Source organism: Microtus pennsylvanicus, chromosome 2 (genome assembly GCF_037038515.1).
Source record: "Microtus pennsylvanicus isolate mMicPen1 chromosome 2, mMicPen1.hap1, whole genome shotgun sequence".
In the NCBI taxonomy this organism is placed as follows: domain Eukaryota; kingdom Metazoa; phylum Chordata; class Mammalia; order Rodentia; family Cricetidae; genus Microtus; species Microtus pennsylvanicus.
The window spans coordinates 99,224,716-99,242,151 of NC_134580.1; the positions used below are offsets into that span (position 1 = coordinate 99,224,716).

Sequence of the window (17,436 nt, forward strand, 5' to 3'; positions counted from 1 at the left end):
TACTACATATTATTAATAAAAGAACAAACCATTAGCACTCAGATGCAGAGGCAGGCAGATCTTGGTGAGTTCAAAGCCAGCCTTGTTTACAAGTGAGTTTCAGGACAGACTCCAAAACTACATAGAGAAATTTTGTCTCCAAAAAAAAAAAAAAAAAAAAAGGAGGAAGAAGAGGAAGAAGGGAAAGAAGAGGAAGGAAGAAGGGGAAGAAGAGGAAGAAGAGGAAGAAGAAGAAGAAGAAGAAGAAGAAGAAGAAGAAGAAGAAGAAGAAGAAGAAGAAGAAGAAGAAGAAAGAACAATCCATCAAGAAGATTTAACAATTATAAACACTTATTAGAGCCCTTAACTTTGTAAAAGAAATACCAAAAAGCATAAAAGAATGTATGGGTCCGCCCATACAATTGTAAGTATCACTGATAAATCCTTAGCCAATGTGACATAAAGAAAGAATGTGAAGACAAAATTACAATGAAAGGGTGTTATTTTAACGGACTCAATAATATCCACAACATTATTAAAGCATAATTTGGAAACTTATTTGCCAAAAAGCTAGAAAACATAGAAGAAATGATCAAATTCTATATGTATATGACTTAACAAAATTAAAACCAGAAGATTGAAATAACTTAGAGACCTACTACAAGTACTGAAAATTTAACCCAGGCTTTTTCACATGTTAGGCAAATGCTCCACTATATACTAACTTATGTACAGTGTATTTTCTTTTAAGAAAAATAGCTAATATCTCAACTAAGAATATCTAATAATTAAGATGTATGTGGTGGTGCATACCTTTAATTGCAGCACTTGGGAGGCAGAGGCAGGTGGATCTCTGTGGGTTTGAAGCCAACCTGGTTTACACAGAGAGTTCTAGAACAGCCAGGGCTACATAGAGAGATCCTGTTTCAAAAAAATAAAAAAACAGCCAGGCAGTACTGGTGCATGCCTTTAAACCCAGCACTTGGGAGAAGAGGCAGGCGGGTATCAGTGAGTTCGAGACAAGCCTGGCCTACAGAGAGAGTTCCAAGACAGCCAGGGGCAGTTACACAGAGAAATCCTGTCTTGAAAATCACACAAACAAATTTAAAAAACCAAAAAGAATATTCTAATAGTTAAATGTTATTTAATTAATTCAATATTAGCAAAATATGATTCAAAACATGGAAAATCATGACCTACACATCTAATTTCACGGAATCTAAGATGTACCATTATTTTATACTTCCTAATAGATGAACACTGTTGACTAAATTATGAACTGCCATTGACTGAGACATACCCTATTTTTTTAATGTTTTAAATTTTATTTTAATGTTTTTAAATTAATATAATAGGGTATTTCTAAGAGTCCCACTGTACATCAAGGTCCTTTAATTTGTAAAATATACCCATCCTACTGAGCATAGTAAGTGCAGTACAAAGCAGAGGACTAAAAGGGACAGAACTCACATATTTTACCACCAACAGTTTCTCCTAAAGAAGAAAGTGACTCTTTATTCAAAGACAGAGATAAATGTAACATTGTCACAGTGCTGTTACCTCATCACTCTTAATGGATTCCAAGCCTGAAGTGGTTGCCACAACTAAAGAAGATTTTTCTCTTAATCGCTTCACTGTGTCAAACATCTGTGAAAATAGATGAAACATTAAGTGGCTGGACTGACCAGGAAGACAAATCACTAATCTGATTCACGCATTCAGAGATAAGCCATCTTATCTCTGAGGTAAGCTATACAGATACGTATTTTAAAACAATTGCAAAAGTGACCCTGGTTTGTGAGCCATCAGCTGAGTGAGTGCAGTCTGCTGTTTGTCTGGGATGGGTGTAGCAAAGATTTACTTGTAAATTTTGATAGGAACTCTAACTCCTGAGCTCAAGTGATTTTTCTAACTTAACCTTCTAAATAACAGGGATTACATAGCATACCAACAAACTCAGTTTAAAGGAATATTTTTATTAATGTCCTCAATATGAAGATACACCACTTTATTCTGACCTATGAAGTGAACACAATCTAGCCCCTGTTGCCCCTCCAACATTGCTGCCTCTCTTTATGTACAGTCCTACTGGACTTACTTTGGACTGCTTCTGAGCTCTTGCACTGGCCCCTTTTCTAAAATACTCCTTGGAGTCTTAGAACACTGGCTCTAGAACGATCCAGGTCTCAGCTCTAACTAACTTCACCTTCTGACAAAGACCTCTCATTATTCAAGGGAATCTTCTCTCATTCTACTGGATTATCTTTTTTTTTTTTTGGTTTTTCGAGACAGGGTTTCTCTGTGGTTTTGGAGCCTGTCCTGGAACTAGCTCTGTAGACCAGGCTGGTCTCGAACTCCCAGAGATCCGCCTGCCTCTGCCTCCCAAGTGCTGGGATTAAAGGCGTGCGCCACCACCGCCCGGCCTCTACTGGATTATCTTGATGATTGTTTTCAAATTATCTGTACTTCAACCATGGTATATGCACCATGAAAGAAAGCTCTTCGTGCTGCTTGGGGTCTTGAATTCAGCACGGCATACTGTAATCACTCAATGCATGCAGCTGATAATGACATAATTGAGAATATCTTTCATTACTAAAAGTAACCCCAGAGAAACAGAAAAAAAAATTATTATAAGCATAAAAAAACACAGTTGTGATATAACTGACAGTAAATGGCTTTACAAATGAAAAGAGAACACAGGACATAAATTTTATCAGCAAATAGAAGATTTTATATATGGTCACATGTAGCATGGAATTACACAGTTATGTATAGTGAATAATTTTCAATAATGAAAATAAAGGAATGTCACTTTTTAGACTTTATTTTTTTTATTTTTTTTGAAATTGTATTACAATTAAATTGTTTCTCCTTTCATACCTCCAAACCTTCCTAAATACTCCTCCCTTGATCTTTTTCATACTGATGGCTCTTTTTTTGCATTAATTGTTATATGTGTATATGTGTGTGTGTGTGTGTATTTCTAAATATAACCTGCACAGTCTCAGATTACTTATATGTACTTTTTATGTGCTCACTGTATCATACTGTAAATTTTATTTATTTATGGTTTTGAGGGTTGAATCAGGGACTCACACATGTTAAAAACACATTCACCACTGATCTCTACTTTCCGCCCTTACAATGTTGTCTTCATTATAATCTGATTATGTTCTTTCTACTGACAAAGGTAAAACAGTGTGCAAAGTTATACCAGTAGCGGCCTCACACACCTTATATTTTTACTGACTGTATCAAGGCCACATCAAGCAACAAACTATTTAGGGGTGCATAAGTACATTCTGTGGTATTCAAGTAAGGATGAAGAGCTAAATAATGCATTTATCAAAATGTGTTCTTGTCATTAAGCAACACATAACTATATTAAATCAGTTTACTTTTGCAGCATACCTGGAGTATCCATGCAATCATGTCCTTCTGGCCTTCTAATTGGGGGATTCCTTTGAGCTTCTCCAAAAGCATTTGTATATTCTGAGCATTCAGGGCTGAACTTCCCAATCCTTTTTTAAAATACAAAAGTATATTTAGAGAATTAAAATTCATAATTTTGTACTAATTATAATTCTTAGTGCCTATCATTCACACGAAAATTGAGGTTTGCCAGCCAGTCCCTTTGCTACCTTAGTTTTTATTTATTTAATTTTTGTTTTGTTCTATCTTTTCAGACAGGGTCTCTCTGTGTAGCCTTGGCTGTCCTGGAACTTCCTCTGGCCTCAAATTCAGTGATACACCTGCCTCTGTCTCCCAGGTGCTGGGATTAAAGGCACGTACCACCACTGCTCAGCATTTAATTTTTTAAAAGAATCTGTGATGACATGACTAAACAACAGAATGAGAAAGACTCCCTCTGCATCACCCACTGGTACTGCTAAGGGATACCATTCATAGTCTGCTCCTGCCTTTCCTCTGTGCTCACTGTCTACACAAAGCCCATGATGAGAACAACTGCAGAGATACTCAAGGGAAAGCTATTATATTCATATGCAAAGAAGGCTAACAAGTTATAATAAAAAGTGAATTAGGTATAAGACTTTGGACTCACCAAGATAGAATAGATAATTCTCTGAACTTTTCAAATACAAATGAACTAGACATTGTTGATGTATTTATTGCCTGTATGTATTGTATATAGTTATTATACTTATTGTATATAGTTTTTCTTATATTAGTTATAGTCTTCTTTTTTATTTTAGACAAAAGGGGGAAATGTTGTGGCATTTCACTTGTATTTTACTTGTAAGTAAAACTTTCCTGCGGATCAGAAAAGTAAAACAGCCACACTGGCCAGCCTTATAGACCAGGCAGCAATATCACACACCTTTAATTTCAGTGGCTACACGAGCTTGCCATAGAAACCAGGCAGTAGTGGTGGATGCCTTTAATCCTAGAGAGGATTATAGACTGGGAAGAGATGGCTCTCAGACACAGTCTCATTCTGAGATTCTTGGAGGCAGGATCACTTTTTCGGACTGAGGTTGAGGTAGGAGACAAAGCTGGCTGCTTTGCTTTCTGGCCTTCAGGTTGAACCCCTATATCAGTCTCCGAGCTTTTATTAATCATGTTTTAATTGGCACTCACGTATATAGAAAATGTGGTTACTTTGCTTATAAGTATTGGTTTTATAATCAATGCTTCAGAAATGCTCTTTGAACAAAACTATCTTAACATAATAGCATTTTAATCTAAACCTATGCTAGTCTTCAAGATTAAAAAAGAAACATTTTCATACTCACTTCACTCCTGACATACTACAACCATGCATACAGTAAAAACACCTGCGATAGGGAATCTTTATAACTTTAATTTACAAACTGGCAATTAGCTAGACGTTTGTTGGGAAATGACGCTGTAGCATACTTGAAGCCTTATGGTAGAAGTCAAACATCACTTCTTCTTCGGGAGCTTTCTGAAGCTGCTGCTTCTCTTCCAGCAAGCCCAGCGCCAATATGTGAAATGCCTGGAGGAAGAAAACAGGGTCTCTGAAGGGCTCCTTCTTTAACTGGCAATACTGATATAAATAACCCAAAGAGGAAGAGAACAATAAACAAACACAGACAAAACTTATACAATGGTTAAGAGAAAGAGAAATCATGAATACTATGAAAAATGCCTCTGATTAAGGAGACATAGCTTAAAGTATCACTTAAAAAGTGTTAAAAGTCTCACCAGGGTGGTGGCGCATGCCTTTAATTCCAGTGCTCAAGAAGCAGAGGCAGGTGGATCTCTGTGAGTTTGAGGCCAGTTTGGCCTACAAAGTGAGTTCTAGGACAACAAGGACTGTTACACAGAGAACCCTGTCTCAGAAAAAAAACAAAAAACAACTAAACAGGTCGGGGGATGTGAAGTTTAGTATAAACCACACAGCTGCCAGAGTGTGTGGAAGCAGTCAGCTGTGACAGTGCACTGGTGATAGTTAAAATCACGGTGACAACATCAGTTAAAAATGTAAAGGAACAGACTGTGTACTCAGAATTGGTATAGTAAATATACTCATTTATGTATGTAAAATTATTTATACAAGGATGCTCACTGTAAACTAGGGGTGGTGCACACCTGTAATCTCATGTACTTGGAAGGCTGAGGTGGAAGGATCACCTGAGTTCACAAAATTAAGACCAGCCTGAACAACATAAACAGAAGCCATCACAAGCAAAAAAGCAAACTGACCATAAACAATGCTCATCTTAATAGGCTTTGTTGTAATAAAACTCCCAATCCAAACCCGATGTCCATTAATAAGAGAAAACTTAAATGCACAACAGTATACCTATATAATGAGATGTTCATGCAATCAGGAATGACAAATACCTTTATGTGCTTATGTTGGGATAGTTTCCAGAATATATGAAATATTAACAGTGTTTATCTCCTGAGGAGGACACTGGGAGATGGGGAAATTTAAATAAAGTTTAAATAAAGCTCTACAATACTGAATCTAGTACTGCAGATATTTATCACTGTTATAAGCACAGAGATACAAATGGAGCATTAGCCTACAGACCAATAATAACCAGAAGGGGATGGGGTAGAGAAAACTGAGTAGGTATCAAATAAATATAGTTACCATCAAGTAGCAGGATTAAGAAATTTATTAATTAGCAGTTCCAAGAAGTCAGGTATGATGCCTCATAAGTATAATCTCAGCCCTCAGGATACTGAGGCAGGAGAATTGACACAAGATTAAAGCTAGCCTAGGCATAAGGAGTTTTAGTCCACCCTGTGCTACTTAGAGGTCTTGTCTAGCATATTCATGATCCTGGGATCATTTCCCAGTACCACCATAACCAAAGCAAACAAAATAAACAAATAGATGCCTATAAAAAGTATGATGCGCTAGGCATTGGTGATGCACTCCTTTAATCCCAGCACTCAGGAGGTAGAGGTAGGAGAATCTGAGTTTGAGGCTAGCCTGGTCAACAGTGTGTTCCAGGACAGCCTCTGTGACACAGGAAAACTCTGTCTAGGAAAAAACAAAATAAAAACTTGAAAAAAAAAGCCGGGCGGTGGTGGTGCATGCCTTTGATCCCAGCACTCGGGAGGCAGAGGCAGGCAGATCTCTGTGAGTTCGAGACCAGCCTGGTCTACAAGAGCTAGTTCCAGGACAGGCTCCAAAACCACAGAGAAACCCTGTCTCGAAAAACCAAAAAAAAAGGGGGCTGGAGAGATGGCTCAGCGGTTAAGAGCATTGCGTGCTCTTCCAAAGGACCCGAGTTCGATTCCCAGCAACCACATGGTGGCTCACAACCATCTGTAATGAGGTCTAGTGTCTTCTTCTAGCAGGCATATATGCAAACAGAATATTGTATCCATAATAAAGAAAGAAAGAAAGAAAGAAAGAAAGAAAGACCAAAAAAAAAAAAACTTGAAAAAAAAAGAAGAAAACACATGATGCAATGGGATATGGATTTATTACTAACATGATGAGATGTCTTTTTTTCCCAGTAACTCAAAAGAAGAAGCTTTATTTGAATAGAGTTGGAGATAGTACCTAAGATAACACAGGAAAAAATTATGTTCCAAAAGAACGCACAACTAAATGGATTCTACTTCCCAGCAGCTTTGCAGGGGAGGGCACAGCAAAGGGCAGGGAGTGGAAGGTTAATTGCCCCTAGCACAACACAGCTGTTGTACAGAAAGTAATCATAGAGCATCAGAGGGCATCTGAGAGAGACAGAGAGAGAAAGACAGAAAAAGAGAGAAAGAGAGAGAGATCTTTGAAAATATGTTAGGGATAATAAAAACATGAGAATGTATCAACATAGAAACGTAGGCCATAGTTCAACCACTTTAATGATTCCTAAATAGCATGTGTTTCCAATAGGGTTCGATTGACATTAACCCAGGAATTGTTTTTCAGATAAACATACCAGTTGGAGCATCCCTTCTGTCCACAAATTAGAATCTGTGTCTACTGCCCGCTCAAATATGGTCCTGAGAATGTACATCATGACATCACAGTTGAGAAGGTTGATTACTTTGCTGAAAGCAGGGCAGAACTCAGGAGGAGGTGGCGGTGGCAATGCTATTAGGGAAGCAGAATAAATGGGGAAGAGAGACAAACAGGTATTTTTATTTGAGCTACCCTAACATACATAATTGCAAATATAAAAATTAATAGCTTAAATGCAAAATAACGTGATTTATTCTACTATAAAGCACTGAAAACATCAATATCAAAGGAAATGTAAACTGTTCTACTAGTCTCTGAAAATAAATTTGACTTGCTTACAATTTAAAACACTTTCATTTATGTTGGCGACATCTTAATATGTAAACACAAAGAAGCTCTTTAGTTGTTCCCCTCAAATCAACAAAATAAAACACCCACAGAAAACAGCCAAATGTATCTGTTCAGAATCTCGATTTTACCTTCATCTTTATTTTCTTGTTTTCTCCTTTTCTTCTGCATATGTTCAGCCTATTAAAGCAAAGGTAACAACTATCATTACATACACTGTTTAGCAAGCACAAAATGAAAGGAATACTGCTTGAAAACAAATAGATTGATCTATCCACTAAAGTACTTTATACTAATTTAAAATGTATTCAAAATATTATCTTGACTAGAAACCAAAAAATTGTCCTAGGGAAGGACACTGTAAGATGAGTAAGGTATGATCCTCATTAAGAACCTAGCTAGTGTCCCAAGTTGTGAGATGGCTCAGCCAGTAAAGGGTCCCTGCAACCTAGTAAGACTTGGGTCAAGACCCAAGTGATGGAAGTAGTAACAGACTTCTGGATGTATACACATACCCCAGTAAATAGTAAATAAATGTAATAAAAACTTAAAAAGATAAATAAGAAAGAACTTAGCCCCGTTCTTTTGGTCAGAAAGGCTTCCTAGTTTCTGTTCTGTACAAGAACCCACATGACGGTATGTAACTTCTATCTTTACTCATATTCATATGTAATTATTTTATTAAATGAAAGCTTCTGTATTAGACTCCACTGCTGTGAGAGAGTACCAGACGGTATGACTTAAAGGGCACAGCATCTTGCCCAGTTCATGCCTGGCTTCAGGTGATCACGGAGAGGAAGCCATGGTAGAGTATCCTTTCTCACAATGCCAGCAAACAAGCAAGACAATGCTGAGAGCATCCAGCTTTCTCCTTCTCCCACTTTGTTAAAAATTACTCAATTTAAGAAACGTCAACAAAACGAGCCATCACCTAAACCAATCTATCCTTCTAAGAACAGCAGAAATTATGTGCCAATCCTCTGTAGAATAGTCACTGCTGAGGTAGGGAGGGAAGGAGGGAGGGAGGGAGGGAGGGAGGGAGAGAAGGAGGGAGGGAGGACTGTTCTAAAGAAAAGGGACACATGTGACTCAAATGAAAGGTGTGCTGTTGAGCTATTCTCTCCTGTAACAACTATAAATTTTAGGACATTTTTGGTATAGTCAAGAAAACCTAAATATTGTTGACACACTATATTGCTGATTTTCTTGGATGAGTTACCACCCTCTCTACTAACAGGAACCACCATGAAACTCCTTTTCTAGATTCAGAAAAACATACAGGCCTTCAGGCTTATTTCTTACCTTGCTGTGCTGTGTTTTAGAGTAATGGTAAAAGTACGTATTGAAGTCTTTCAGTGATTCGTCTTTCAATTCATAGACTCCATGGCCTGATACACCCGGTTTCCTAAAGCAACAGAAAACACAGAAATGAACAGCAGGTTTTGATTTTGTTTTGTTTTCACAATATTGAAAACAAAGTAAGAATCTAAAGTCTGAAATAAAATTCAAGATTCCTAAAAAATTATATCTCAGAAATGATCAATTTAGTTGCTATGGTAACACAAAAACCATACACTGAGTGCAAAGTCTTGACAACAGTGACATTGTACTCTCAATAGTTATAAAATTCAAACAAATCTGGGAAAGTTTATTTTCTGCTACCCGAGCCTGATAGTGTGCCCCACTTAGATTTCCATCCTTCTTTTAAAGTCTCTGGGTATAAAGGTGCCTATTAAACTACAGTACACAACATAATTTAGGATCAAATCTCAAATGGTAGAGAAACAAATCATTAATAGCAAATAGTTTTAACAATAGTGTGAAATCCTCTATTGAGCACAGTAGTAGAAAAAGCACCATGCCTAAAAGAGCACACCATACTTAACATCTTTGAGTTTCTATCCAGTTCTTCAGTTAAAAATATTATTAACCACTGCTAAAGGAGAAAAAAGTCACACGCTATTTTATAAGTTATTTAGAACTAGTAACATCACTCTAAACATAATATCATCACAACTCAAAATATATTAATATTTTTGAGTATAAATTTTCCAAATCTGAAGAATTAATCCAACTAACATTTTCACTTTAGACATGACAAAGCGTGTAAGGATTATAAAGTACAGTTAGCATATACAATAAAAACTTATAAAGCAATGAAGTTATAGCTTCAAATGATTGGGAAAGAGTTATCAGATAGTCTTACTAGTTTACTGTCTAAATCACCTACTACCACTAGACAAATTTCTCATTTACCAAACTTAGAACCTCGTTTCATTAATAGACACTTTTAATTATTTCATCATTAAATACAGTTAGTTAGTGCCTGGGGCACCCCTCATTTTCTTTCCTCGATTCCACATTGCATTCTTATTCCTATGAGCTCTATAGAAAAGTTCAGATCTTCTACAAAGTATCAGGTATAAAAATAAAGACCAGTTTATCTCTCAGATATTAAACACTTACTTAAATGTGGCCACTTTGTTTATGACATTCTCTAAGCCAGTTTCGTTATTTTCCTGTTGAAACAACATTTTTGACATTGTTACCTTCAGGTAATGAATTTTTGTTTCTTACTGGGAACACAAACACATTTTAAACTTCATCTCTAAAGTACTGAAGTACTGTGAAGTACTTTATACATGATAAAGTAAAAGATTAACTGCACTATTTATTAAAACTACATATGGAGCCAATATGTTGTAGGGAATTGATTTATTAAGATATAGAATCTTATGTATCACAAGAAATTAGCTCTCTGAGTTTACCTTCATATGTATATGTATGTACACACACACACACACAATCTTTAGCTCCCATCCTCCTTCCCTTTCTTCTTCATTTTTGCTCTTTTGTTTTGTTTTTTAATTTAACCCAGGGCCTTATGGCAAGCACTCTACAATTTAGCTATATACACAGTGTTTAAAAAGAAGCCAAATGTGGTAATATATTATATATTCATAAACAACATTAGGTGCATGTCCATGCTTTACTAATCCGTGAAAGCAAAGAAAACAGAATAAATAGCCTCCAACCAGAAACACATGGCAGGAGCACTTCCCTGGAACTAAAGTTTATATGACTAAAAACTGAAAAGTAATTGCTTTACAACTCTAAGATAAAAATATGGGTCATTTTGTTTAGCAAATTTTCCTGAAATTTGAAGTCAACTTCCAATTAAAAAAAGAAATAAGGAAGGAAGAAAAAAACAGAAAACAAACAAACCAATCACACCAATAACAACAAAAACTGAGTGGTTAGAGAGAAGGCTCAGTGGTTAAGGGCAGTGGCTGCCCTTACAGGAGTCCCGGGGTCAGGACCTAGTTCCCATACATTGGCTCACAACTGCCTATGCTACAGTTCCAAGGGATCCAACACCCTCTAAGAACACCAAATTTGAATGTGGAACACTTAGAAACATGTAGGCAAAAGGCCCATACACATATAATTAAAATTTTTAAATAAAAATTGTTTTAAAGGAAAGGAGAGTAGACTTACATTCTCAGGTAGGTTTCGGGCAATGGCGCTGTGTGGCATCGGCTCAATGCAGAGCAAGTGAGTGATCTCCCTCATTATGACTTCCTCCTTGGTGACATTCCCCACTCCAGGTACATAACGCTCCCCTAATACCATGAGAAACAAAAACAGAAAGCTTCATTGGTTTCTATTTAAGTTTTGTTCTAACAAATGCACTTATACCAAGAACACTGCATTAGATTGAGTCTATAACAGACAAATCAAAATTATTTCAATATTTCCCCAAAATAAGACAAAGAACTATCTATTGAAGGAGACAGCATTGAGAATTCAGCCCTGATTTTAACTGTAGTACCGGCCCTGGGAAGCTGAGACAGGAGGATGACCAACTGAAAGGCTATCTTGGGTCACAGAATAAGACCAGGTTTCAAAAATCAAATCAATAGGTGGGAAAGGTGGTTGAAGCCAGGCAGTGGTGGCTCACGCCTTTAATCCCAGCACTCGGGAGGCAGAGGTAGGCGGATCTTTGTGAGTTCGAGGCCAGCCTGGTCTACAAGAGCTAGTTCCAGAACAGGAACCAAAAAGCTACAGAGAAACCCTGTCTCAAAAATCCAAAAAAAAAAAAAAAAGGAAAGGTGGTTGAATAGGTGGTTGCAGAGGAGCCAAGTTCTATTCCTAGAAGCTGTATCAGGACACTCACAACTACCTGCTAATCCAGCTCCATGGGATCCAATACTGCTGGACTCAAAGGGCACCTATACTCACATACACACACCACACCTACACTAAAAATAATAAATAAAAATAGTAATAAATCATTAAGATCAGGAATGTCGAGATACACCTTTAACACCCGCAAGTACGAGACAGAGGCAGGCAAATCTGTATGAGCTGGAGGCAAGCCTGGCCTACATAATGAGTTCCAGGTCAGTCAGAGTTGAATAGTGAGACCCTGTCTTAAAAAGAAAAAAGAGCAAAAAATAAAATAAAAACAAACTGGGAAACAAAACAAAACACCCCCCCCCCCCAAAAAAAAACAAAAAAACAGGGGCAGAAAAACTGGCCCAGAGGTTAAGAGCTTTTCTTGTACAATAATGAGTTTGGATCCCACTATCTGTGTAACAAGGTAGGTGGCTCAAAAGCACCAGCTCTAAGGAACTGATACCCTCTTCTGTCTTCCACATATATGCATAAATATACACACACACAGACACACGTGCCCATACACTCACTCAGACATACAGACAAGCAGCATTCTCTCTCTCTCTCTCTCTCTCTCTCTCTCTCTCTCTCTCTCTCTCTCTCTCTGTGTGTGTGTGTGTGTGTCTCTCTCACACACACACACACGGGCAGAGAAAGAAAGACACAGACAGAAAAATAAATAAATACATAAAAGAACAAAATGAAAACTGAAAAATAAAATTAATGGCTTACATGATAAAAATTGTATTTATTTTTATCAAGTCCAGTACTTATACATGCTAGGCACATACTCTACCACTGAGATACATTCCCAGGCCCAGGTTACAAATACATAAACAAAACGCCCTATCAATTAGAGATTAGAAACTGCTATATTAACTACAGAAATGTTGCTGGTGTCAATAATATCTAATGCCCACTGCTTTAAGACTTAAAACATATGTTTTCTCTTACTATATTTAATGTATATTTGTATAAAAATTTATATATATATATGTATAAAATTTATATATATATATATATGTATGTTTAGGTATGTGAATGTGGGGAGACAGAAATCAGTATCAGGGGTCTTCACTGGGGGCCTTGCTCTTTGCCTTATTCCTAAGATAGGATGGCTCACTGCATCTGGAGCTCATTGATATAGTCCAACCTGCTGGCAAACCTGCTCATTAGGGACCCTGCTATCCTAATCTCCTCGGTTCTGGGATTACAGGTGTGTGCTGCCTCCCTCTCTAGCTTTTATAGGCATATTGGAAAGTGAATTCAGGTCCTCGTGCCTGCGCAGTAGACACTTTACCAATTTGAGTCACTTCTCTGGTCCTACTGAAACTTTCATTGACATACATTCATTAAACAGAGCACTGGGTTTCATAAGGACAGTTTCTTTCACTGTATCAGGGACTTTGACTGTATCCATCTCCCATACTATCCCATGTCCCTTCCACTAGTCTCCTTTCTTTACCCTCCTCCACTCTGCCTTCATGACCTGCTTTCACCACTAGTTCTCAACACTGTAACATCTATACAAAGATCTATGATATCCATAAGAGATCATATTAGATATTCTTTAAATCATATTTCATAAAGAATTTGTTAAATGATTTGTTTATAATAACTCATTTTCACATTTGTAAATTTTATAATTTTCAAATACACATATATATATATATTTACCAAAGGGGTCTCCCCCAGGATCACAGTCTCAGAAGCAACCTTAGAGTAGGTTCCTTTTACACTGTATGGATTAGGAATCTGAAACTCAAAGATTATATAGCAAGTTCTTAATAACCGTTGAAATAGGAGCAGCGGGGCTGCGTCCCTGGCACCCGGCCGCCCACATGGCTAGCTCTAGCTTATGCCCCGAAATAATTACACGGAAACTGTATTCTTTTAAACACCGCTTGGCCCATTATATCTAGCCTTTTCTTGGCTAACTCTCGCACCTGGACTAGCCCATTTCTTATAATCTGTGTAGCCCACAAGCTGGCTTACCAGCGTCTGCCTAGAGTGGGAGAATCATGCCTAGAGTGGGAGAATCATGGCGACTCCTTGACTCAGCTTCTTTCTCCCAGCATTCTGTTCTGTTTACTCCGCCTACCTAAGGGTTGGCCTATCAAATGGGTCTAGGCAGTTTCTTTATTAATAAGAAATCACTCCCACATCAAATAACTGAAAGCAAGGCCAAGACTTCATTATCTAACTCCTAGCCCAAACATTTCTACTTATTTATATCATCCCGTTGTAAGCCAGAAATGGGGCTTGAAAGGTGGTTCATTAGCTAAGAGCACTGGGCTGCTCTTGCAGAGGAGCCAAGTTTTGTTCCCAGCACCCACACAGGAAGCTCACACCATCCTTCTCACTCTACTATTTACACAAAGTAACTTGCAAGGATAGCATGATTAAAACATTTAACTTGGACCCAGGATATATTTAAATTTCATGTACACACGTAAATGTTAGCACTAAATAAGTAGATTAATAACCTAGGCCCATAGGGGCTCACAGAGACTGAACCGACAACCAGGGAGTCTGCACGGGAGTGACCTAAGCCGTCTGCACATATGCTACGGTTGTATAGCTTGTCATCTGTGTGACTCTAGCAATGGCAGCATTGTCTTTGACTCTTTTTCTGGCTTTGGGACCCTATTCCTCATATTAGGTCGCCTTGCCTGGCCTTAATACAAGAGGAGGTACTTAGTCTTACTGCAGCTTAATATGCTATATTTTGTTGATAACCATGGGAGGCCTGCCCTTTTCTGAATAGAAAAGGAGGAGGAGAGGATGGGGAGGCAGGGTGACTTGGAGGAGGGAAGGAAAACTGCAGTCAGAATGTAAAGTAAGTAAATTAAAAAAAAAAACAAACATTTCTAGTCAGGATACTTGTACCTAGACCTTCAAAGCCCAACAATAAAAGTCAAGTATAAAAATTAAGAGGTTACCGGGGATGTAGTTTAGCTTAGTGGTAGAGCACTTGCCTAACATGCGGAAGGCCCTGGGTTTGATCTCCAATACTGAGAAAAAAATATGCAAGGTTCATGTTTTAGAGAACTTTGTAAATCTATCCATCACACTGGTCACATTAATCTCTGATATTTTATGTAGATGTACAACAGAAGACAACTGCCCATTATATTTTATTTAACATTCTCTAAAAGGTAAATCATGTTCCATTTCAAAACATTTTAATCTTACCCACAATATAGATGAGGACCTGAAGCATTTCTTCTATTAATGTATTATACTGTTTAATCAAATCCTATAGAATTAAAAAAAAATAGTTACATAAGAACCACAAAACTTCAAGTCTGCATTTCTTTCTCTTTTTTCTTTCTTTCTTCTTTCTTTCTTTCTTTCTTTCTTTCTTTCTTTCTTTCTTTCTTTCTTTCTTTCTTTCGATTTTTGAGACAGGATTTCTCCGTAGCTTTTGGTTCCTGTCCTGGAACTAGCTCTTATAGTCCAGGCTGGCCTCAAACTCACAGAGATCCGCCTGCCTCTGCCTCCCGAGTGCTGGGATTAAAGGCGTGCACCACCACCGCCTGGCCAAATCTGCATTTCTTAATTCAACTCACGGCCCATCTAGACTAGAGCTTTCTTCAGAGCACAGCAATAAGTAGGTGCCAAAGCTTGCATCTGACACATAAAGTATTCAATAACAGCTCTTAAACTGTAACTTTCTTCATTATCTCCACATTGTTATTTGTACTAAATCAAACAAATTCTAATCTTTTCCTTTCTCTACTATCAGCTTCTGTCTTACTGGGAGAGTGAGAAAGTGGCTTAGAGTAGGCGTCCTAGGTGATAAAACTACCCGTCCCTAAAACATAAACGAGTTCTACTGATAAAATCAGTTATTTTTCATGAAGTATAAAGTGACTAAAAATTAATTTCCTTTCTTTAGTTTATTCTTTGGGCATTTGTAAGTGACTTCTAAGTTAGAAGAATAAAGCAAAGAATTTAATAAATTTAAGACAGTCAGTTTTGCTAGGTGGTGGTGCATACTTTAATCCCAGCCACTTGTGAAGCACAGGCAAGTGGATTTCTGAGTTCAAGGCTAGCCTAATCTACAGGGTGAGTTCCAGGACAGTCAGGGACACAGAGAAACCCTGTCTTAAAAAACAAACAAACAAAAAGGCAGAGTTACTTTATAAGCTAGTACTTCAACTATGAAAACAATGCAGAGGTGACAATGAAACCCTCACGCTGTCAGAAGTGTGCAGGCACTGATCTGTCAATACTTACTAAGAACCTAAAGAAAAATCAAGCAGTTTTATTCATCAAATTTACATACAAAATGCATCTTAAAACAATTAGACGTGTGTATTTAATACTTCTGTTACAGACGTTTGCAATATCAAAACTAGGAAAACTTTAGTAATAAGAGGAAAGTATAATGCTTGGGATGGACAGTGGTAATGTACAATTTAATCTCAGCACTCAGGAGGCAGAGGCAGGGGGATTTCTGTGAGTCAGCCTGATCTACAGAGTGAGTTTCAGGACAGGCTCCAAAGCTAGAGAGAGAAACTCAGTCTTGAAAAACAAAACAAAGCAAAAAGCATAATGCTTTCTACACGCAATGGAACTGCTATATAGCCATTAAAAAAGATATGTAAAAATGATAAATAGGGTGGTAGTGCATACCATTAATTCCAGCACTTGAGAGGCAGATGCAGGCAGATCTCTGAGTTTGAGCATGGATTTTATTCAGTTACAAGAAAAACAATCCTACCATAATATTTTGTTAAGCACAGGCTACAAAGTATAAAATGGTACACACAGAATAAAGCTTTTGCTTTAAAAACAAATTACTGGCACTTTATTTTCTGGAGGAAATATGTTAAAAGACATTTTTTTCTTTGTTGATCTATAGAGAACCTAGGTTTTCTAGAGTGAAAACGAGTACATATGTTTGTGTATTTGTGCATTCTATGTGCACATATGATGTTTGGAAGTATAGTTGTTCCAGAGTATGAGATACACCATGGTTCCTAGACATCTAGGACATTCCAAACAAGACACCAAAATCCAAGGATGCTCAAGTCCATTGTAAAATGATATAGTATCCATGTATGACCTATACACTTATAATACCTAATACAAATGTAAATGTCATCTAAATAGTGGCTGTATAGCACTGTTTGAGGAAAAAGCTTATATATTAGTAGAGATACAATTTAAAAAATATCTGATCCCTAGTATGATGTATCTGTAGATGCAGAATCCAGATATGGAAGGCTAACTAAATATGCAAAAAAGATGCTTTTAAAATATAACTAAATTGTGACAACGATATTTCCTTTGGAGTTAATTCACATACCAATCTCCATTGCTTACCTGGTCTTTCGTGGATATGGTCTTGTTAAAAGCATCGACTAGTTCATACCTCTGAAGTACCAGTAACAAGAACTTGTTGGGATCCATTATAGAAGCACCAATCTGTAAAAGAAATTGAAAGTCTCATTTCTATGTATTAAGTGGAAGAACACTTGTCTCTAATAATCCCTTCAGAAAACTAC

At 37.3% G+C, this 17,436-nt stretch overlaps 1 protein-coding gene across 1 annotated transcript in view; it reads right to left on the reverse strand.

Annotated features, from left to right (window-relative positions):
• Ubr1 (ubiquitin protein ligase E3 component n-recognin 1) overlaps positions 1 to 17,436 on the reverse strand; it is a 129,508-nt gene that overhangs the window by 46,272 nt on the left and 65,800 nt on the right. The window contains exons 19-28 of the mRNA XM_075961904.1: positions 17,255 to 17,356; positions 15,116 to 15,179; positions 11,240 to 11,364; positions 10,208 to 10,260; positions 9,044 to 9,146; positions 7,873 to 7,921; positions 7,371 to 7,525; positions 4,861 to 4,960; positions 3,394 to 3,503; positions 1,540 to 1,626 (exon numbers count right to left, since the gene is read on the reverse strand). Of these exons, the coding sequence (XP_075818019.1) occupies positions 1,540 to 1,626; positions 3,394 to 3,503; positions 4,861 to 4,960; positions 7,371 to 7,525; positions 7,873 to 7,921; positions 9,044 to 9,146; positions 10,208 to 10,260; positions 11,240 to 11,364; positions 15,116 to 15,179; positions 17,255 to 17,356 (948 nt within the window). The remainder of the gene's footprint in view (positions 1 to 1,539; positions 1,627 to 3,393; positions 3,504 to 4,860; positions 4,961 to 7,370; positions 7,526 to 7,872; positions 7,922 to 9,043; positions 9,147 to 10,207; positions 10,261 to 11,239; positions 11,365 to 15,115; positions 15,180 to 17,254; positions 17,357 to 17,436) is intronic.